Genomic DNA, 23,937 nt, shown 5'->3' with positions numbered 1-23,937 from the left:
TGTGCCCCATTGAACTGCTGTCAGAACTTGTGTGCAACTGAACTAATACTCTATTCCTTCTTCTTTATACTAGTCATTCTTATCACAACCACAGATAAAACACACATTTTTCTGAAATCTAAATAAATCCCTCTTCAAAGCATACTTTTCTTGTGCTTATTAATAGAAAGTGATGTCTACTTATGCATTTGGTTTATTTATATCTAGTCAACTACTCATTTACATAAAAACAGAATGGAAAAATTATCTTACTTGTGCAGCTTCAAAGCTGTAGCTTCATTGAAAATTACAAGTCACCTCTGCAATTGCTCAATACTTACAGTGTAAAATGGGACAGAGCATCAACTTTCTCAGCCTGTCTTCATAGGAGAGGGGTTCCAGTCTCCTTATTCCTTCATGGCCTCCCCTGGACTTCCTCCAACAATTCTGTGTCTTTCTTATTTTGGAGAAACTAGAGCTAGATGCAGCACTCCAGGTAGGGTCTCACAAGAACAGCAAGTACAGGGACAGAATCACCTCCCTTGCCCTGCTGGCCATGCTCCTTTTGATGCAATCCAGGATACCTCTGGCTTTCTGGGCTGCTAGCCCCCATTGAGGTTTTTGTCAACAGTAAAGAGGGGTTTGAGGTTTTTTTGTTTTTTTTTCCTTTTCAATATTACAGGAGTTTAAAGTCATGCAGAAGTCTTCTTGAGAGTGGGAGTAGAAAAACTGACCATCTGTTATCATGCTGCCTAGAATATTTCCTGTAAGTATACTACTTATTTTAGCAATATTGGTTGAAATGGATCCATGGGTTCAAACCTGCTAGAAAGTTAAAATACAGGTGAAACAATGAGAAAAAAACAGAATTCTTTACAGATTGCTCTAGAGCAAACATTTTAAAATGTTTTATTAGAATCATAGAATGGTTTGAGTTGGAAGGGACCTCAAAGACCATCTAGTTCCAACCCCCTGCCATGCCTAACCGATCACTATACCAGGTTTCTCAAAGCCCAATTCAACCTGGCTTTGAACAATTCCAGGAATAGGACATCCACAGCTTCTTTGGGCAACCTGTGGCAGTGCCTCACCACCTTCACAGCAAAGATTCTTTTCCCTAACATCTCATCGAAATCTACTTTCTTTCAGTTTGAAGGCTCTTGTCCTGTAACAACAGTTCCAGGTGTTGCCCAAAAGAAAAGGGATTTTTAAGGGTTTTACAAAAACAAAACCACACAAGAAAAAATGGAAACAACCCCAAAACAAACAAAACAAAGAAACAAACAAAAAAAACCACCCAAAACCCCAAAAACATACCAAACAAAAAAATTCCAGATCCCCATAGAATGAAAAACTAAGTGAAAACTCCACGCTGTTGTTAGACATAGAAAACGCTTGTTTCAGGGGCTAAATTTTGCCACAAGAAAAGCATCTCCCCGTTAGGCGCTTGCAGAAGGCCATGGCAGGGCTGAGGACGCTATCTGCCGTTTTGACAGCGAGGGCAGCACAGAGCAGCCCCAGCAGCACAGGCTGCCGGACCTTCCCCGCCGGACGCGCCAGCCCCGGCGCTCCCCGCACCGCCGTGCGGGCGCTCCCCGCCACCCTCCCCGCTCGCTGCCCGGTGGTCCCGCCCTGACGTAAGCGCCCCTTAGCCCAATGGGGCTCCACTCTGCTTCCGGCGTCCGGCGCCGTCTCCTGGAAACGGGCGTGGGGTGGCGACCATCCGAGTAGCGTGAGGGGGGTGCGGGGAGGCAGCCCGGTGGGACCTGGCGGTGCGTTCCAGCTGGAATAAAGGACAGCAAAACTCTCCAGTTCCCGGATCACCCTGCCTGCTGAGCCGGTGCCTTTTCCGCTTGCCTGTATTTTGTGGCACGCACGGACGAGTGTCCCGTGCGGACACTGCCACCGGGGCATGGGAGACTCCGTCCCGGGGGCGGGGCTCCGCCGTTTCGGTTGATGGCGGCGGCGTGGCGGTGATCCATCCCGCGCCGCACTACGGCTGTCGCTCCCATCCTTTCCCGCCGGTTTCATCCCCGCACACGGATGCCGCTGTCGTTCCCGCCCTTTCCCAGCGGTTGCATCCTCCGCACACGGTACGGCTGTCATTCCCTCTTTCCCGCCGGTTCCATCCCCGCACACAGGTACGGCTGTCGTTCCCGCCCTTTCCCGCCGGTTCCATCCCCGCACACAGGTACGGCTGTCGTTCCCGCCCTTTCCCGCCGGGTGCATGCCCGCACACAGGTACGGCTGTCGTTCCCGCCCTTTCCCGCCGGGTGCATGCCCGCACACAGGTACGGCTGTCGTTCCCGCCCTTTCCCGCCGGTTCCATCCCCGCACACAGGTACGGCTCTCGTTCCTTTCCCCCTTTCCCGCCGGTTCCATGCCCGCACACAGGTACGGCTGTCGTTCCCGCCCTTTCCCGCCGGTTCCATCCCCGCACACAGGTACGGCTCTCGTTCCTTTCCCCCTTTCCCGCCGGTTCCATGCCCGCACACAGGTACGGCTCTCGTTCCTTTCCCCCTTTCCCGCCGGTTCCATCCCCGCACACAGGTACGGCTCTCGTTCCTTTCCCCCTTTCCCGCCGGTTCCATCTCCGCACACAGGTACGGCTGTCGTTCCTTTCCCCCTTTCCCGCCGGTTCCATCCCCGCACACAGGTACGGCTCTCGTTCCTTTCCCCCTTTCCCGCCGGTTCCATGCCCGCACACAGGTACGGCTCTCGTTCCTTTCCCCCTTTCCCGCCGGTTCCATCCCCGCACACAGGTACGGCTCTCGTTCCTTTCCCCCTTTCCCGCCGGTTCCATCCCCGCACACAGGTACGGCTGTCGTTCCCGCCCTTTCCCGCCGGTTCCATCTCCGCACACAGGTACGGCTCTCGTTCCTTTCCCCCTTTCCCGCGCGCGTTCGCGGCCGTTACCTGGCGGAGCGCGCGCGCCCAGCGGCCCCTCACCGCCCTCCTCCCGCCCCTCACCGCCCCCCGCCCATCCCTCACCGCTCCCTCGTTCCTTCCGCCGCCGTCCCTCGGTCCGAGTGCGGGAGCGGACCCGGGACGGGGCTGGAACCCCGCGCTGGAGCGCTCCTGAGACCCCACGGCCCCTCTCCTGTGCTGCAAGTGGGTCGGGAGGCGGCTGTGTCTGCGGAGCCGCCGTGCGGGGCCTCAGGCCTGGCCGCCCCCGACAGAGCTGGGATCGCGGGTCGTGCAGGGGCTGCTCCCTTCGGAGTGGTTTGGCCATTCCCTCGTAAAGAGAGAGAACCGCGTCTCCTTGGTGTGCTGGTCCTGTATCCAGCCCAGAGCAAATCAGTTCCCTCGGTGCCTGGAGGCTGCTGCTTTGGGCGCTTCTGTGGAGTTTCACACCTGCTGCCTTACAGGTGGTGGTTTGGGAGGCTTTTATGATGGCCTTCTTACCTCATCTTTTCATCTTTTGTATCAGTTTAATTTATCTCTTTTTACTTTATCTCGAAATCCATCTGTTGAAAGTCTGTTTTGTGTGTCAAAGAAGATGTGGGTGTCCCATCCCTGGCAGTGATCAAGGCCTGGTTGAATGAGACATTGAGTACAGTGTTCTGGTGTTATGTGTTCCTGCCCACAGCAGGGGCGTTGGAACGAGATGATCTTTAAAGTCCATTCTAACCCAAGCCATTCTATGACTTTATGATTCTATGCTCCATTGGTTTGTGTACTGGAATAAAGGCATAGCCATTACTCTTGAGAGTCAGACTATTCTCTTTCCCTGTAGCCTCTTGCATTTCTACAGATAATGCTATTTAGAATTTGTATCTACTAGCCTATCTATTCCTTTTTGAATAATATCTTTGGAAGTGTAAAATTCACCTTTTCAAAATTTTGATCACATTTCCTGAGAGGAGGTCTTCTGTAAAGTAATTATTTCAATCTTTTTGGAAGTATGGAATATATATTCATGGTAATGGGGAGGGTGACTAGTATACATGAATGGCCATGAAATTTGAAGGCTTCCCCTTTCTCCTCCTTTCTTTAGGTTTATTTGTTTGTGAGACTAATGCCATGTTTCCAGTCTATTGCCTGTGAAGCATCCTAAAGCATGGAGAACTTTGTTTTGTATGAGGAGATTGGAAGAGGAAATATGACAGTTGTTTATAAAGGAAGAAGAAAGGGGACAATTGATTTTGTTGCCATTGTTTGCAGTGATAAATGCAAGAGAGCTGGAGTAGCAAACTGGGTAAGTAATAAGGTTTCTTTTCCTGCTAAATCTGTGAAAAAAATACAGGCTACAAAATTCCAGTTGCACAACTTATAGAAAAATGCCATGTGCTTATTTAGGTGGAGTTTGTCCCATTTAGACCAGCTTCTCAAGATTTTAAGTTCTTATTCTTTAAATACAGTCTTCTTTTAATGTATATATTTCTTCATGTCATTTTATTGATTTTTAGATTGTATGCATAAACACATGTTTACAGTCTTATTGTTCGTGTGATGTCTTGGTGAACTTGTAAAAATAGTTGCATATGGTGGTTTGCTTTTTATTGTTATTAGTTGTGCAAATCCAGTGGTAGCAGTAACTTCCAGTAAGAAGAAATTATTTTTGATGAAAGAATATCATTTAAGCTAAATCAATTTTGTAAAACCTTGGCAAAGCTTTAAATACTATACTGTCCGGAAAGGAAATTGATACAGTTATACAGTTCAAATATTTTATTTTTCCAGTTGGTAAATTTTGTTTTTGTAGTGGGTTAACCTTTGCTGGATGCCAGGTTCCCACCAAATCTGCTCTAACACTCCCTTCTTCAATTGGACAGGAGTCAGAAAATACAATGAATGGGTCAAGATAAGAGTAGGGAGAGATCACTCACCACTTGTCCTCAAAGGCAAAACAGACTCTATTTAGGGAAAGTAATTGAATTTATTGCCAGAGTAGGATAATGGTAAATAAAACCAAATCCTAAAATACCTTTCTCCCAACCCTCCTTCGTCCTGGGCTCAGCTTTAGTCACAATTTTCTGTCTATCCTCCCTTGCCAGAGATGCAGGGAGATGGGGAGCAGGATCAGTTCATCAGATGCTATCTATGTCACTCCTTTCTCCTCATGCTCTTCCCCTGCTCCAGTGTGGGGTCTCTCCCATGGGAGACAGTCATCCACAACCTTCTTCAGTGTTGGTCCTTCCCACAGGCTGCATTTCTTCGTGTGCTGCTCCAACGTAGGTCCTTTCCACAGGGTGCAGTTCCTCAGGAACAGACTATTCCAGTGTGAGTTACCACAAGGTTACACATCCTGCCAGCAACTGGCATGGGCTCCTTTCTCCATGGGTCTGCAGGTCCTGCCAGGACCCTGCTCTAGCACAGTCTTCCGAGAGAGTCACAGCCTCCCTCAGGTTTCCACCTGCTCTAGAGTGGAGTCCACCACAGGCTGCAGGTGGGTCTCTGCTCTGCCATCGACCTCCATGGGCTGCAGAGGGACGGCTTTGCCTCACTGGTCTCTATCAGGGGCTGCAGGGGAATCACTGCTCCAGCTCCTGGAGCACCTTCTGCCCATCATTCTGCACTGACTTTGGTGTCTCCAGGGTTGTTTCTGTCACACATTCTCACTCCTCTGCGCTGCTGCTGTTACACGAGAGTTTTTCCTCCTTTTAAAGTGTTTTCCTGGAAGTGCTGCCACCATCACTGATGGGTTGGCGTTGGCTGGCAGTGGGTTTGTCTTGGAGCTGGCTGTGATTGACTCTGTCAGACACAGGGGAAGCCTCCAGGAACTTCTCACAGAAGTCAGTCCTATAGACCACCCCACCTGGATACCGAAACCTTGCCATGCAAAACAGATAAAGTTTCAGATTCCCTCTCATTGTTTCAAAGATCATTTCCTGGGAACTTTTTTGGTCTTAGGAGTGTATTGGCTTTACAAATCTCTTGGGGATACCTTATATACTACTCTAAAAAGAAACAGGCTTCTGTAGAGATTAGGCCATGTAGGTATTATAGAAATACAGATTTTCAGGGTCTCTTGAATGGTTTTCTTTGTCTGATAAGATTAAGAATGATGGAAAAGCTTCTTTTCATGTCTTCCTATATTACCCCTCATTTGTATTCTTATTGGAAAAAAAAGCAGGAGTGCAAATTTGATTCTAAATTCTGATTCTAAATTTCTAGTTTATTATCTAGTGGTGCAGGAAGACTAAATAATATTTATAATTTTGAGTTGGAAACTTACTATTTTTTTTTCTGTATTTTAAAAACAGGTGAGTTGGGCAGGATCTGTGAGGAAAGTTATCTTTTCTCAACATACATGTAATAACACTGAAATATTTGAAGAATAATATTACTGCACTAGAAAAGGCAAGAGAACAAGTAGCTAATCTAGAGTAGATTGTATTTTTTCTTGTTCCCATGCCTCAACTCCATATATATACATTTATGTCTTTCCCCACTTAAGTATGGCAAAAACTTCTCTCTAGGTTCGTCTGACTCGGGGACTCACGCATAAGAATATAATGACATTTTATGAATGGTATGAAACAAGCAACCATCTCTGGCTTGTAGTGGAATTATGCACAGGTAAGATAAGCTCAAAGGTAAACATTTATAGAATGAGTATTTATAAGAGATTTCTTACAGCTTCTTTACAACAAATTCTTAGATCTTTGAAAAAAGTGTAATTATCTGACTATTAACTTGAGAATCTTGTTTATATAAAGTAGTTTTGCTCTTGGAAACATTTTTAGAAATCAGTTGAAATCATGCTTCTCCTCTGCTTCACTGGATGCATATTTGAAAAGTTAGTGGAGTTACATAATGCTGGTTTTTAAGAGTTGAAGAGAAAAGGCCAATCAGGGAATATGAAAGCAAATTATGACTAGTCAGAAGGTAGATCAGTAAAAATTTCTTGAGAAGTTTTCTAAGGACTGGCAGCTTTGACATTCTCTTTTAAAAGACATCAAGGAGCAAATCAAGTTATGATGTTCTAATGACTTAATATTATTCAAATTCATTTTTTTTCAAAGGGCATTTCAGCAGCTAAAGTGAATTATTTAAATTTTTTTTCCTATTAAGTATAAGTATTTTGATTTCCATGTTAAAACTATAATTTGGAAACTCTGAGAACCCAGAACTGCAGTTTTGATAAGTTCTTATCAATCTATTAAAGGAGTCTTGTAAACCTTTCTTTAATTGTGGTGACTGCATGTTTTAAACTTCTGACAGCATGCTTTCCTCCATATGGAAGGAATGTATTATTTATTATTTTAACATGTGCAGCAGGAATCTGGTTAAGGAATTTTAATAAAAGCATTGGGGACTATTACACTGTGAAGTGACATGGATTCTGGATTTCTTTATTCTCCTTCTGCTTCCTTTGTAAAATAATATTGAAGTAGTTTTGAAGTCATGCAATGAGTTTTATTCCATATAAAATTAAGATTTTGTCACAGTATTGAAAATAATTTTTGTACATCTTAGATTTTATAACTATTTGATATCAAGAAATATTTTTAATATCTACTGATACTGCTTTTTGATTGACATCTTTTGAAGCAGTTTATGTAATTGGGCATTACTCATGTGACCTCTTCTTTATATGCACTTGCTGACTGTGTGTATTTCAGGTGGTTCTCTAGAATCTGTCATTGCTCAGGATCAATGTCTACCAGAAGATGTGGTGAGAGAATTTGGTGTTGAGCTGGTTACTGGTTTATACCATATTCATAAGCATGGAATTATCTATTGTGAATTGAAGCCTAGAAAGGTGAGGAAGGGTATTATCTAGAGGGACACTGGATGTTTCTTTTCATGCAGTCAGCATTTATTTTATTATTTGTATTTTATCATTTAGAAGAAGCTTACCTCAGTTGTGAGGTCAGTTGAGTTTTATAATATATGTGAAGACAATCAGAGACAAGTCTGTAGATTTAATATTTTATGGAATAATTGATTTCTTTCCTTGGTGTATATCTGATACAATGTGATATATTATTTTTTATTTGGTGTACTGGTTTAACTTAATGAAAGATTTTAGTTCTCTGTCCTTGGAGACATAAATTTATTGTTATTCTATGATGCTGCAGAATATTTTGCAGTCATAGAAAATGCTAATGAGGGAGTAAATTTAACTAAAGTTTCTTAGTAACTTTCTATATTGTTTGCACATACCATGGAAATGATCATCTTATTCCTGTATAAAAAAACAAGTCTTATGTAGTTTCCCATTTTGTGTATGTGTGTGTCATTTATGTAGATGTTTGCTAAAGTCTTTGTTTGTTTTTAATTCATGTAGCCACCAGAATATGACTATAACAAAAAAATTTTGCTTAACTGTAATTGGTTTTGACCTTGATCTGTAAGTGATCAAGTTGCCATTCTCTGAATCTTTGGTAAAATCTTCCACAATTCTACTCAATTCCTGTCATTTGTGGACCCACAAGCACAAAAAATACATGAGTAAAGCATACTGTAGGTGCCTCAGTAGTCTTCCAAAGAAGAATGTTGCTGTAAATGCTCATTTCAACAGGAAATAAAATGGTAAAGTTAAGGCTTCTTCTGTACCCCGCCCCCTGCTTCTGGCTGAAAGGACTATATCTCTAAACAAGGTTTTTGGGATTATGAAGTTTTTAGTTGGAAGAATAAGCAGTGACTGGCTGAGAAAACTCTCATTGTCATCAGACAAAATGTGTGGAAGTTTCTGCTATGTAGAATTAGAGAAATTACTTTTTTTTTTTCTCAAATGAAGCCTCGTTTGGTTTTACTAGACTTATATTTTCCTATGCAGTTTTAATCTTCTTTAACTATCTTTTCTCTAGCAACATTGTTGTTTATTTAGATTTAATAATGAGTAAATGAGTGCACATTGAATCTCTTAGGGGTTCTATGGGGGTACATGTGGTTATAAGAAAAAAGACAGTATTGGCATTGACTTTAAAGAAAAGCTTCAGTGTTTTTCATTATAATCATCCTCTCTATGTACTTAAATGATTTGAGATTGTGATTATTTTTATAATGAATTATTTATTGTTGGAAATTTCAGTTTTAGTACGTGATACTAGCATATTTGATTTTGTTTGTTCCGATAGATTCTACTGGAAGGGTCTGGCACTTTGAAATTCAGTAGTTTTTGCTGGGCTAGAGCAGATGTTGAATACTTGGAAAAAGCTTTTGCTTTAGCTGGAGGTGAAGAAGGTGAAGATATTTATGAAAGCACTCCACAAAAAAATATAGTTGAAGGTATGAGATTTTTACTAGCCAGAATTAACTTATACCAAAAAGACAGAATTAAAGTAGGAATATCAGTGATTATGGTAAAGAGAAATTATTTAGAATTAGTTCTGTTTTATCTCAGAAAAATAATTGAGCTATAGAATTACTTATGGGCTTTTTAAAAGTTTGTGCTGTAGATGCTCTCTGTAACATGTGGAACTAAATTGCACTAAGTTAAAGTAGACAGAAAATTAGGGAACTACTACACAGAACTACTGCTTCTTTCATTAGGCATTGCCCTGCTGTACTTTCATTGTTCTTTTTGGTGCATGTTGTCTAGGTTATTTCTAGTTTGAGGTAAACTCTTTCACTACCTTAAAGAATGATAATTTCATTTTAAAGTCTGAGAAAGTTACTGTGATTCAGTTTCAACAGGCAAATCCATACAAATGCAGTAGACTGCAAATACTATGTTATTTTTTTTCATTGAATAAGAAAAATTCAAAATCTTGTTTTTAATCTTCTGAATCTTTTATTAGTCATTATCTTGGAACATCTCATATATGTCTATTTCTAAGATAATAATGTCCCATATAATAGTTATTTTTATCAGAAACAGCAGAATTTTTCATAATATTTTATGAAAATAAAGAGAGCTGTCCTTGCTGTCTCCTTCTGAAAGTCCACACTGGAAATAGTAAGACCAAGATCAGGTCTTTATTCAGGAAGAAATACAAATCTAATCTCTTTCTTGTTGCTCTTTGGAACTGTTTTGATATGTATGGTAATGATCTTTTGTCACTTAAACAAATAAAACGCAAGAAGAAAAGAACCCAAAGTAAACTTTTGAAGGGACTATGGAATTGGCACTTTTACTGTTAGTGTAATTTCTTTAGAGATTTTTGAGAACTGATGAGAACTACTGTAGAAATAGGAACTGTATATTTTATTCCTGTATCAAAAAGAGATTTGTGAATAAGCTGCTATAATTTGATATGTGATGTTTTAATAATGTTTTAGTGCAAAAAGAGCCATAACTGTTTAGATCAGTGATTTCATTGGCTACCTTGTTTTTCGTAACAGAGTTTACTAAGTTTGTGAAGGTTTATTTCTTGGGATATCTTAAAAAAAAAATAAATACCAAATCTAATTTAATGGAATTATTTCTGTTACTCACATGAGAATGGTTAACCATTCTGCTCAAATGCTTAGCTCTTAAAGCTGTTAAAGCAAATCAAAACATTCTTTGCATTAATCACTGTTTGAAAAGTGCAGCACAAGTCAGTTTGGTAATTGAGGTGGAATAAACAACAAAATAGCATATATAATCATACATAATCCAGTGAAAGTATAGCAGAGAAGTTCCTTGGAAACTACTTACATTTGCTATTTCAGCTTTCTTTTATGCTGAGTGAAGATAATCTGTAGCTTGGTGAAGTTTGGAGACAAAATTTGAGGTGTTGAAAAAGATGAATGCTGAATGAAGAATCAAAGTGCATTAATTATACATTCTGTATTTTCTAGGCTTTCCGTTATACACAGCTCCTGAAGCAATAAAGGGAGACAACTTCTGCAAAGCCAGTGATCTGTGGTCCCTGGGGTGTTTACTCTATGAAATGTTCTCAGGTTTTAAGTTTGTATATCTGCTTAATATCTGTGATAATGGAATTGTAGTTTATGGTCCCAGAGTAAATTCTTATGAACTTTCTAGGGAAGTTAGGACATAGAAAAACTTGAGACAGGTTTTGAAGATTTCTTGAAGAACATACTAACTGTGCTTAAAAGACAAAAAAAAGGTCTTTATCCAATAATCAGGTGAAACAATACTGTTAAGTGATCCTATTGACATCAATACTAACCAACATGTAAGGTTGAAATACTATTATTTAAAATTATGGCAGCCCTCAAATCCTGACAGTATAGTGTTTTTAATGTCCTTGGTAGTAAAACTTTGTGTGCACTATTTTAACCTTTGAAAGAGAAAATTGCCTCACTATTGTAAAATTAGAGTAATTTGTTTCCCTGAACATAAAAGTAAGTACCCATTAGCTTCACCTAGAATGAAGCTTCATCACAGAAGAGAATTACACTGCAGTCTTCTAAAACCTTAAGCAAAACACTGATCTGTTGGATAAACACAGTAACATAGGTATGGAGATTTCTGTCTTTTCCTGTTGTCTCATTTCTGATTTATGCAGGGCTATAAAGGCTACTTCTGTCAAGCCATCTTTGGTGCCTCTTCTGTCTGTGATTTCTTTTGCTCTTCATGATGAAAGAATTTAATCAAATATTTGGAATTTAAATTTACAAGAAAACTTGATAAATAGTACTCAGACTGAGGTTGTTTATTTCTTTGGATGCTTTCTCAGGAAAATGAGCTCATGATAAATCATTGTACCTTACTGCCATATTGAAGTTTGGCTAATCTGTGAAATACACTTCCATTTGTTTGTAGGAAAACCACCATTCCTGTCAGAAAGCCGTTCTGAATTAATTGAAAAGATTTTATCTGAAGATCCGTTGCGACCAGGACCAGAGGGTAGGGTTCTGTTATTCTTTAATGGATCAAGTCACTGTAATACTTAAAAAGTTAAAGCTTTGGTTTGCCCTATTTCTTCTGAGGCTGGTTGCAGGAATCAGTTAGTTGTCCAAAGTGAATGCTAGCAGTGCCTTCCTGTGATAATTCCCTATTAGTGATGATTGCTTGTTTCCCTTTTGACAGTTACATGTATAATTTACTTTTAATTGTGAACACTGAATCTACCTACTGGGGTGGAATTTTTGATCTTGGTCATTTTGGGCATTAGTGTTATTCACAAAGATCCTTATATATTAGTGTCTCTTTTTCAATTGAAGCAGATTTTAGCTCTACTTAATTTCTTCCTGGTGTCTATTTCATAATTGGAGGGCGCTTTTTTTTTTTAAAAAGTCACAAATAAAAAAAAAATTATTAGTTTGGTGATGGAGCATTAGTAATTTATTTGTTTTGGGTTTTTTTTTTTTTGAGGATTCTTTGAAATACAAAGAGTGTATATATACACTCTTTTATACAGTATACATTATATACTGTATAATGTATATACAGTATATATACTGTATATACATTATATACATACATTGAGATTTGTATATATATATATATATACACTGAGATTTGTTTTATACAAATAAACAAATCTCAATTTTGTTTTATACATTGAGATTTGTTTTCAGATGAAATTACTATCAAGAAATTTTTTTAGCATGATCTGCAGATCAGAGTGTTGTTTACATTGGGTGATGATTGTTTTTGCTGTCCAATACTGATCTTAAGTGCTTTTCTTTACAGGTCTTGCTTTTCACAAACCTTCTGCTGAGTTCATCAGTTTGCTTGATGGGTTACTTCAAAAGGATCCTCAGAAAAGGTAAACTGCCTAATCCATGACAGCTGTTTATATTGTCATCTCCGCAGAAAACAAAAATTATGATACTGTATTTATAGTATATTGTAGATGACAAAGAATGCAAAAAGAATTTCATCCCTCATATAAAATGCACAGAGCAAACTGTGCTTTTTCTCAGATGAAGATACGTAGAATTAATGTTTACATTAAATGCATCTTTGTTTTTTGTTTTTGTTTTTTTTTTTTTATTTTTTTATTTTGTACCTGGTGCTAAATAGATAACTTTGTAACAATATGATAGGCAGTTTCGATTTTGATGGTTAAAAGCCTATTTGTTTTTTCCAGAGCAATGGGCACATGTATTTCTTTAGGCTTTAACTTATACCTAATACAGTTCCATTGTTAAAGAATTTAAGACTATAAGTTTTACGATATGTCAGATAATTTGCATGTATGATTGACTCTGCAGTTCCCTTTATTCTTATTCTCATACCTCTGTTGTGGTTTCCATTATGTTTTCCATTATGATTTAAGGCAAAGAAGTTTGTCCTCTAAGAAAGCTTACTTGTCCAAATAAAAGCAAACAACAGGATTAACTGCTCTTTAGTGTCACTGTGTTCAAAACCTGGTCTGGTATGTTTCTGTGCAGTTGTACTTAGCCACTGCTTTTACAATTTGTTTGTTGCTTTTCCAAAGGCTGAACTGGACAGAACTATTGCAGCATCCATTCTGGAAAGGATCCCTTAGCCATTGTGGTGGTGGTTCTGCAGACAGACAGGGCACAAGCTTGAGGTACTGAAAGTTCAAGGAAGATTTCCTTTAGTAAATATAAGCAAAGATGAAAAATATTTTATTGTCTGTACATTTTATAACTTTTGAACTTAGAATTTTCATGAAATAAGGAATGGAGTTTTACACCATTCAGTAGATAGTTTTGGATGTTTAGGAATTGTATTATCCTATTAGTGTATTGCATTGTCCATTCACTTTCAACTGACTCCTGGCTGGCTATAGAATGTGTTGAAATTCACTTCTAAGTTAAATGCTCTCATTTTTATTTATATATTATCTAATATTGTTGTATGAATCTGACTTAAAGTTTTTTTAATGCTTTTAATGCTTTTTAAAATCTTATAAATATGGGTCAGTTTTATCTTTAGTAAATTTTTTAATTTGTTTTTATGCATTAGGCTTAGAGTTTCACAAAGCCTATCAGTACAGGATCTTAGAGCTGTGGTTCAGCCTTATAATCTTGCAAAGGCAACTGACCCATATTCTTTGCTTACAGCATGATGTATTAATCTAATAGTAGAGATTTTTTCCTAAGTATTTAATGCTCTACACTGCTACATATGAAAAAATACCCAGACCTGTTGTGCAAATGGTTTTTATGTATTAAAAAGTTGGTTTTCTTCTAGACTCCTTTTACCTTGCTGGGTTTTGTGTTTCTAATTTTGAATTAAATCAGTTAGCATTGTTTTTTATGTTACATTGTTATAAATGTTTGAAAGATACTTCAGAACTCATATAAAAATAATTTTAGAATGCTAAGTTTTTTTGTTATATCTACTTCAAAATTTTCTCTCATGTTCTTTAATGCCTATTTCTGGTACCAGTGCTGCAGTACTTTTGTTATTAATGTTTCTTATAGTTTAAGATACAGCTCTTTGTCTTCTAATTTTATTACTGCTTTCACCTGCAAACAAATTAATATTTAAATTTTATACTGTGAACTAAGATTTTATTCAAGGTTTTAGCAAGACTTACCTCAACATCCTGATAGTGCTAATTTTGGGGAATTTTCAGAGAATGAGGGGAACCTTAATCTCCTACAAAATATTGGGCTATTTGGCCATACTCTTGAGGTTTTTCTAAGGCCTCTGAAATATCTGCTGATGTATGCACTAGCTGACAAATATGACAAATGTAAAACATTGGCTTGACACGCAAAGGAAGCTCAATACTCTCTCTTTTCCAACTGTGAGGCCTATGTATCTACTTTCTTCACAGTGTGGGTTGGATTAACATTTGATATCCTGGAGAGCCTTCATTAAAGTTTTATGACCAAGTTCCATGTGAATAATATAGGAACATGTTAAAAAATGCCCAAACAACCAAAACCAATAAAATTGCATTTAAGTGTGACAGTAAATCATTACACACACAAAAACGTGGTTTTAATCTTGGCTACAGACTTCATTATAGGAGATAGGTTTCTTGTGACTTTTCCTGTGAAGGTTAAAATGTCTGTAATACTTTTAGCATTCCTTTAGTATCTCTTGTATTATGGGGTAATAATTTAACTTTTTAAATGTCTTTCATTTAAGTTCTAATGATAGAATTTTTAATATTCTCCAAGTTATTTGTTGTAAACTTATTTTTCATCATTGCTATTACCAATATGAAAAGTATGTGCAGCACATATTTAAAGAGTATATTGTTCTAGAGAATTGCAGCTAAACTGTATGCTAACAACTGCAACAGAAAATGGATATAATCAATTTTTTTATAATCACTCCTCTTCTTTTAAAATTTGTAATTAATATCATTTATTAAACAGCAGAGAAGACAAAGAGTCATCAGTTTCTTGTAGTGCCAAAGCATCTGTTGATGATCATGAAAATCTAGATAACATGTCATCCTCAAGGGCAGGTCTTAAACCACCAAGCAATTCTTTCAAAATAGGTAATACTGCTCATTATGTTATTTTTTAAACTTTTTTATCAGTACTACCAACATATTTATGCTGTATGTTTTATTTGATTTTAACCTCTGAATACAAGTTCCTATTCTTTTTTCGGTAGAAACTCAGACTGAATTGCGGCCCAAAAGTGTAGTTGATGGTGAATCAAATGAATCCATATTTCTTCTCAGGTATGAAAACCTCCCTGTAATCCTGTATGTTTGGTGGGTTTTTTTTGTCTCTTCAAATATTTTATTATGACTGTAATACTGTGTCTGTGTTGCCTTTTAAATTTTCTATTATTATTTTATTATTTCTAGTTAATAAATACTAAAATACATTTGAACAACTGTGAAAGCAGTGTGCATAGTTAAAGCTTATATGATTTATTACTCTCATTTTTGAAAGTAAACTTTTGATTACTTTAACTGTCTGTCTAAAAAGAAAGCTCTGATCTAAAATTTGTTTGCATCTCTCTCTTTCTCTTCTCTCTCTTGGAGTGTGATTGCTTTAAATATATAACAAGAAACATTCAGTATATGATCTGTTAATAAATTCTTCCTGCAGCTTTTCATTGCAAGATATTGGTAAGAGTCTATTAAGTACTACATGTATATTAAGTAAAAAATAGTGATTGATTTAACAGTGATTTGTTTTAGTTGAGGCCTGATTCTCAAACTTTTTACTAGCTTTCAAGCCAAGAAGGTTGTCTAGTGAAATACTTTTCAACATCAAGCAGAAATATTCCAATTTGAAAATACTCTTTTAAGCTTCTTGCATAACCTGAAATACGGCTTTTGTACATCATACTGTGTACAAAAGTTATTTTAATTGGTTTTATTAAAATGTGAATTCTCATCTCACTTATAATTTTTATCATCATAACTAAACATATATTATTAGTAATTTCAAGTAGCATTTGATTTAGCAAGCTGCTCAAAAGAAAGGTTACAATGGCATTAAAAATGGAATCAAAATATTTTCTTAGCGATGTAATTTATTTATAAGTACATTAAATACAAAATTTGAAATGTAATGCAAACAACTGAAAAAAAATCCATTCTGTAATTCTCTTTTCATCAATGATATAACATCAGAAAGGAGTGTATGTGATGTTTAGTAAAGTATTAAAACATTGAAGTGAAAGAAACTTGCTTACCTGGCACTTGGCATCAGAATTTAATTAGCTGCTGGAGTGGTTAATCAGCTTTTAACAGCAGCGGCTTCTTCTACTTGTGCAAATGGAATAGATTTCATTCATTTTAACTAGTTTAATTCAGCAATCTCTTGTCTTGTTTTAAGCTGAGAAACCATCTGAGAACTGAAAAAATAGGTACTATTGTCTGTATCTCAAACATATATGTCAGCAAACCAGTTGAATTGATTTAAAAAAAATATATTTAACAAATCTACATGTTGGGAAGCATGTGTCAACTTAGAATCATTTGTCCAGCCTCCTACCTTGGAATCATGGGAATTTTTTTTTTGTTTAGAAATGAAAGTTCCAAGTGTATCCTGATACATTGTTTTTACCATAAATTTCATGTGTTTACCAAATATTTAATATGTTTTTATGTAGGTAATATTTTGGCATTCCTTCATTGTTCCCTTTAAATTTAAATTTCTGTTGAAAATAGATGGAAGATGAGAATAATTATGTTAATAATTTTATCACTGATTTCCTGAGGGTCTTTAATTTTTTTTATGTTTGTATTTTTAGTTTAGTTGTTTTTTCTAATAAAGAAATCTGATTTGCAACTATAAATGTGTCTATTACTTTCTGCTAATCAAAAAAACATGTTCATTCAAAGTGGTTGATTTAACTAGTTTCCTGGCCTGCCAATCATGACAATTCTAAAGTTGAATTTACATTTTTTAATTTAAATTATTGTGTAATATAAACCCCAAGTTTACTAGCAGCAAGCATTATGACAATTGCAACTTGGCAGTATTCTGGTCTCTCTTAATTTTCTAATTAGGAGACAGAATTTTAAAAAAGAAAAGCAAAAGGTAAACCCAGTTCACAATGATACATAAAAATTAGGAAGTTTTTAATTCCCATTAGTTAGCCAAAACTTGGATGTCAGAAGAGGATAATATAAAATAAATAGCAATTTTTTGTCAAGTTAATTGCTTTGTATGTTGCTTTTATAAGGAGTTAAGACAATAATGGTTTAGGTTACAGTTTATTACAGCTGATAAAATAATCAAATTACATTCATTTCATAATTACAGCAAGATACCATCTTCCTTGTATAACCAGAAAAGGAATCCTAACCTTGTCAGAACACATTCTAAGACAGAAAATTTGTGTTTAGTTAATGGATCAGGGAGAACATAGTGTAATTTATGTTGGTCAGCTATGAAAATTTGCAGTATGGCATGAAAGTTTCAAAAGAGCAATAAAAAAGTGGTTTGCAATGAAACTTAATCTGTAGTTTTTATTATTTTTAAAGTATTTTTTCTTTCTTTTGCTGAAGTTCTCGTCCCACGCCTAGAACTAATTCTGCAGTAGAAGTACATGATGCTACTACGCTCCCAATCAAAAATTCTTTACAAGGAGATTTGTGGTTGAAAAAAGTGAGTAAAAAGTTTATATTGAGGGATGATGGTATCTATACAGTTAGAATAGTAGCCTGAAGTCTGCGGCAAACTTAACTTTCTTTTGCATTCTTGCACAATTAAGTGTGCAAGTTGTTTGAAAAAAATACTTGTAGAACTTCAGATGTAGGAGTTCAGAAAGATTCTTAGTCTCCTTTTTTTTTGCCCTAGTGCATAAAAGACAAGTTATCTTCTTTCTTCTCAATCTGCATTTTGACCAAATGCTTTTTCTTCCAATATGTTTCTTTTACCATAATTTGTAGTTGTTCCTATCTGTTGTTACATAAATAAAAAGCAAGTTAGAATATGTTTCCATTGCCAGACTGCTTGGTATAATGTTGGAATGAAATATTTTATGAATAAACATGATTCATTCTTTTCTGGTACAAAACAGTTTTTAAGAAACCCTTGTTCTTCTTCTAGGTTGAAAATGTGTGCTCAAGTCAGCAGGATATGGAGTCAAAATTGAAAGAGCTTATTTACACTGAATCTGATCTTACTGTGACACCAATCATTGACAATCCAAAGGTATAGCAAAATAAAATACAAGATTCAGGAACTTGTGATTGAGACTATTTTTGCAGATAAATTTGTAATCGGGGTGAAACTCCTTTCCTGTATTTTATAATTCTCATTTCAAAGCAGTTCCACCCAGTTATCTGGCAAGATCTCATGCAATTTTTTGGCAGTCTTTATAATCCTATTGTGTTGCTTATTTGGAGGAATGAGTTATTTTGGGATTGAATAGTAGTATTATATTATATCTTAGAAGAAATAGAAGCTGCTAAATGATGTGTTCAGTGCTTTGTAGATTTGTTTTCTGATAAGTTGCCTTGATATCTGTTACTTAAATGAACACAAGACTTCAGTTTGTTATACTCAAAACAAAGCCATCTATGAAGCCTTCTAGATTAGGAGTTAGACATGTACAGAATAACATTTGCTACTCTTTAGTGTGATTAAAAAAAGTTTCTATTTAACATAAATTTAGTTTCCCTCTTAAAGACCACCTGAAGCTGCAAAAATGTCCATCCTATTTCTGTTGTATGGATTCTAATGTATTGTATTGTGCTAACAGTTTGTAATGAGTCTCCTGAGCAGGAAATCTACTGAAGTTTGACTGTAAAGAGCAAATAAAAAAAGAATCGGTGCTCTGCACTGCATTGACAATGTATTGTGCATTTATAGGCAGATGTATTGGTAGAAAGAATGATAGGCAAGAGCCCCTTTAGTCTTCCTTTTGTTTCTGTGCCAGAAAAAATGAAACAGTCTTAGCAACTTTACTCAGTAAATTGCTGATATAGGGAATGCAAGATTTTTCCTTGGAAGTGAGCATCTATACTCATTAGGAATGTCTTACAGGTTTTAGTTGCTGTATTGGTTTAGTATTAGCAATTCTTTTGGTTTGTTTTAATGGATTTCTTAACACTTTCAAAAATTGAAAATCTTACACAGCTAGATAAGCAACTACCAAATAATATTCTTTCAATATGTTTGGAGTGAGAGGCATTGTTCCTTGTGGAGATTTTCAAAGGTAATTATATATTTGAATGCTACCACTGTTAATTTCTCAGTTCTCACTCAGGACTCTGACACAAAGCCTTAGTCCTTCACTACTTCTTTTCTTACTACAAGTATAAGAGATGAGATTAGGGGTAGGTGCACATACTGATGTGCACATATAGGCTAATCTGTTTACCATGCAATGCCAGACTCGGAATTAATGCAAAATATCCTACTAAGTTCCAGGGACATGTAATCAGAGTCACTGCCTGCTTGGTGATGACTCTGTAGTCTGCTTTTCAGACTTAAGGCTGATACTGACACCTGGTAAATCTGAAGAGCTTGCAATTTAATCTCCTGGAAAGGGATTTGCTAGATGCTGGCAGAATTTCAAAAGCTGAAGTGTCAGCTTAAATTGTAAAATTTCACTGTGTTCTGCAGATCAGTGGAATTGAAGACCTTTTTAAAAAAATGGCTCTCTATTTAAGCTTAGGCTTCTTCCATCAAAGGCTAAATTCCATTACACAGTTGCCTTTTAAAAAGTTATTTACTGAAAATCACATTCAAATGCTCAGTTTCTGAGCAGTCATCCAATTTCGTGATCTACAAGGAACTGATGGTTTTGCAGGGAAAAAAAAATCCCTATACCTTATGAATGATTAGCTGTTGATAATACGACTTTTTATATTCAGGAGAGATCTAGTGTGTACATGTATTGACTGTATGGAAATGAATTGCTAAAACATTTTGTGAGCTGTCACCTGCAGAGTTCCTTTCGGTAGCTTTTGAAACCCAAATGCAAGTATTTTTCTGCATACAAGCAAGATAAAAATGTAAACTGAAAAAATCCTGTGATTTTGTAATCCCATTTTAAAAATCACTTAAATGGAAATACTGATAATATAAATATATAAAAAACATAGAGTTAAATCTCAGATATTTGCTTGGAAGAAATACATACCAGAAAACAATGGAAAATTCCTCAGTAATGAGCAGTAGCATGTACACACATCCTGTACAAATTTTGCATCTTTGTATTCTCACATTCAACTACTTTTTTTTCCAGATAGTGAAGCAAGTACCAGTTGGATTTGACCCAAAAACTTTACATATACCAGCATATTCAGGTATGGACATGCTGAATATTCTAACAAGTTCTGTGTGTGCTGATGTAACTCAATGTTGTAAGACCTGTAGCCTCCCCTTGTAGATTATACATAGTCACAGTTTCAGAACTCTTAATAATTCTAAAACTATTGTTGTGTATGCAGTATTTTTACCTAGAACAATTTTGAGTAGCCTTTTAATTAAAAACACTTAAATTATATTCCTTTCTCTTCTGCTTTCCTGAGTTACAAGCCTGTGCTTAAACTTTTGCCATGAGGCAGTCATCAGTGTTTAGTGTGGGAAAACCAGCATATTTTTTTCCAACTGAGAGATTTAAACTGAAATATTCAACCTAATATATTACAATCTGACAAATGTAGGTGAGCAAGTGGCAATAAGATCTTAAAATATGCAGTGTTGATCAGCCACAATACTAGGCAGCCTTGCCAGTCCCACCTTTAATCACTAAATGTTATGGCACTCGTGTCCCAAAAGATAATGTGAAGTTGTTTGGGGTTTGTCTTTTTGTTGTTAATTTTCAAAGTTGAGAAATATTTCTGAAAAATAAAGTCAGCTCACTGTCACAAGTGTAACAATTCTTCCCATGGGACATTTGCTCTATTTTTTAAGGAAGATGCTGGACTGTGCTTGAAGAGGGATATCAACCAGATATGTAGTCCTTCTAGAATTCACATAGCATAGACATAAGAGTTCATCTTTCCTTTCTATAAAAGGAAAAAGAGTTAATTTGTGGAAGAGTTAATTGAAGAGTTTTAATTGAAGAGTTAATTTGTAGAAGAAATTTTATATTTGGAAAGGAACACAAAGTCCCTCAGTCTCCCAGTCAAAACTGTAACTGAAAATATTTTAAATTTGATTCATCCAAAAATTATCAGATTCCACTGCGTAAGGAGATTATGTTTCATATTACATTTAAGTAATGATGTTCTGATATGTTTAACTCTTAACAGTATTTATTTATTATGGGACAATATTTTTTATGGTTGTAATGCTTTCAGAGATGTAGCTTTCTTCTGGACAACTTTCTGATTGTCTTCTGGACAACTTTCTGATTGTTTTTGAAGATAGTGAATTTTATGCTGCTCATCAGTAATGATTAAAAATAATGTGGAAAAATTTCAATGAATACCTGAAAGCTGAACTTGTTTTCACCTTTACTAATGTATATTTGCCTGCATTAGAAGGTGTTGTTACTTAGGTGTGAACTGGCATAAAAGACAGAAAACATGCTTTAAATAGCCTGTACTAGAACATATCAGGGTGGCAGGTAAGTTATTAATAAGTAACTACCAAAGCTGTGGAAATATATGGCTTCTAGATTGAAATTAACTGTTTAGACTGATAAGGAAGTCTGAAAAAAATCTCAATTAATTTGCAGTGGTCAATTAATTGAACCGCAGGATATATGTTAATTGTCCATGTGACTTGATTTCTTTGTGCTCTTTTGGAAGTCATCCATGTCCTGATTTGCTAAGGCTTAGCTAGGTGCATATCTACCAGTAGGAGTGATTATACATGTTTTCAGTTTATTTACTGTGAGCAGCTTTCACTGATTTTTCACTGATTTTCACTGATTTTCACTGATTTTTGCCTCAAATTTACTTACAGGAAACTGCACTTAACTTATTAAGAATTAGTAATGATGAAGGACACTGCTACCTTTCCTAAATATAATACCAATAAGTGTTTCCTTAAATGAAGGCCTTTGCAGATTTGCCCTTTCAAAAATGTTTTGAGGTTTCCACTGCTGAAATTTTATCCTTTGTTTCTCTTGCTTCATTTTTGATTTCTGGTGTCTTCAGACATGAATTCTAACATGCTTCTTTAGTATTTTAAGTCCTAAAATTATAATTAGATTCAAACTTTCGAACTTACTTATTCATGGTGATCTTATTTTGTAGTGTGTTAAAGCTACATTTAAGATCCATTATCTTTAACTATTTGTTTTCCTCTCATGGTTAGTTGAGAAATTGTTCTCTATGAAAGATGTGAACTGGAATAACTTTGTGAAAAGAGCGTGTTCCCTGCTTGAATGCAGCGAGAAGAATACAGGAGCAGCACGTTCTAAAGTGAACTTACTGTATTATCTGTGCACTTTGGTTGTCCACAAGGAGATTGCAAACAGGCTAATTAGCTCTCAGCTGGTAAGTAATAAATCTTTGAAGGAATCAACATGGTTTATATATTTGTTGTTGTATCAAAAATTAGCTACTTTTATTTATACTTGAAAAAATCAATGGCAAAAATATGTTCATTAAAGTAAAAAAAAACAACAAAAAATTAGATTACATGTTAGATTTTTTTAAAGAGCTGAGGAAAAATAATTTTGTCTTAGATTTCAAATGCATTTGCATGTAGTTTTGTTGTATTACAGAAAATGTTGATGTAAAAACTAACATTTATGAAGAGTGTAAAATAATTGATGATGAAAAGTTAGTCTTTGTAAATCATTAAGTGTCAGAGGATACTGTAAAGAGTTAATGTATGAGCTAGTAAATTAATTTTATTTGGTCATATGTCTGTAAAGAATAGCTAGAAAGCTTTCTAAAGAATGGGCAGTAAAACTTTGAGTAAACAGGCCTTCAAAGAGTGACCCTGGTCTCTGAAGGCTCTGTTTTAGGGTTTCACATTTCAAAAACCATTTTCTACCAGACAAGCAATTTTATTACACTACTCTGTAGTGATTTAACATATTTCTTCAAGTCTTGCATGTACAGAAGTGAAACAGACTTATTTTTTCCCCCTTACGTAAAGATACTGCAGAAGCTATCTTAAGATGAGCACTTTTCATTTTATTTAGTAGGAAGTAAACTACTTTGCTCTCCTACATTTGTAATAAGGTATTTAAGTTAAAATCTGAGATGTGTTATTGTTGAATATAAGATACTAAAGGCAAAATTGCACTACCAAAAAACTGGATGAAGAGCATTTAGGTTGGAGCCAGTGGTAGGCCTTATGGCTTAACATTCTTGTGAAAACCAGAAACAGAATTGCTGGAAGGTGTATTCTATTATCACTGGAGAATTTGGAGCAAGGGGAAAAATAATTCACTAAGTGAATAGCCAATTAACAGGACATTTTAGAAACTAGTTAGTAATTATGCAGTTTGGTTCTTAAATGGCTGATTATATATGTTAACATTCATTATTCTGGTATTTTCCAACTATTTTGATGCAGACTCAAGAAATCCTTTGTTTTATATTACTATATGATGATCTCTGTGCTTGTAGGTGAAAGAATCAGAACTTTTTCTCTAAATAGTGTTGTTTAGAATGAAAAAAAATTCTGATATTCAGGTATATGTTTAGTAGTTTAGTTTAAATCAAAAATATAGAAAAATATTAATATTTTTCCATTCAGGCTTTTTTATTTTTATTTCTTTAATCAGTGTTTGCACAATATCTGCAGTATTTGTCTGTGATCATTTTCTTAGCAAATGTTATCCAAATACATTTTTATGAAATTTCTGGAATTTCTGATATTCTTGTTTATCATTTGAAACTATCA

General features: G+C 36.0%; 1 protein-coding gene across 1 annotated transcript in view; it reads left to right on the top strand.

Moving 5' to 3' along the window:
- Positions 1–3,982: 3,982 nt before the first annotated feature.
- The window catches only part of ULK4 (unc-51 like kinase 4), a 206,868-nt gene continuing 186,913 nt past the window's right edge, over positions 3,983–23,937 (top strand). The window contains exons 1-14 of the mRNA XM_031503902.2: positions 3,983–4,177; positions 6,402–6,501; positions 7,548–7,687; positions 9,009–9,159; positions 10,657–10,758; positions 11,588–11,671; positions 12,461–12,536; positions 13,212–13,307; positions 15,076–15,200; positions 15,320–15,389; positions 17,679–17,778; positions 18,223–18,327; positions 20,369–20,429; positions 22,393–22,574. Coding sequence (XP_031359762.2) covers positions 4,040–4,177; positions 6,402–6,501; positions 7,548–7,687; positions 9,009–9,159; positions 10,657–10,758; positions 11,588–11,671; positions 12,461–12,536; positions 13,212–13,307; positions 15,076–15,200; positions 15,320–15,389; positions 17,679–17,778; positions 18,223–18,327; positions 20,369–20,429; positions 22,393–22,574 — 1,530 coding nt within the window. The 5' untranslated portion in view covers positions 3,983–4,039. The remainder of the gene's footprint in view (positions 4,178–6,401; positions 6,502–7,547; positions 7,688–9,008; positions 9,160–10,656; positions 10,759–11,587; positions 11,672–12,460; positions 12,537–13,211; positions 13,308–15,075; positions 15,201–15,319; positions 15,390–17,678; positions 17,779–18,222; positions 18,328–20,368; positions 20,430–22,392; positions 22,575–23,937) is intronic.

This window comes from Lonchura striata, chromosome 1 (assembly GCF_046129695.1).
Source record: "Lonchura striata isolate bLonStr1 chromosome 1, bLonStr1.mat, whole genome shotgun sequence".
Taxonomy (NCBI): domain Eukaryota; kingdom Metazoa; phylum Chordata; class Aves; order Passeriformes; family Estrildidae; genus Lonchura; species Lonchura striata.
Note: the sequence above shows the minus strand (reverse complement) of the source record. Positions and strands in the feature narration are given on the sequence as shown.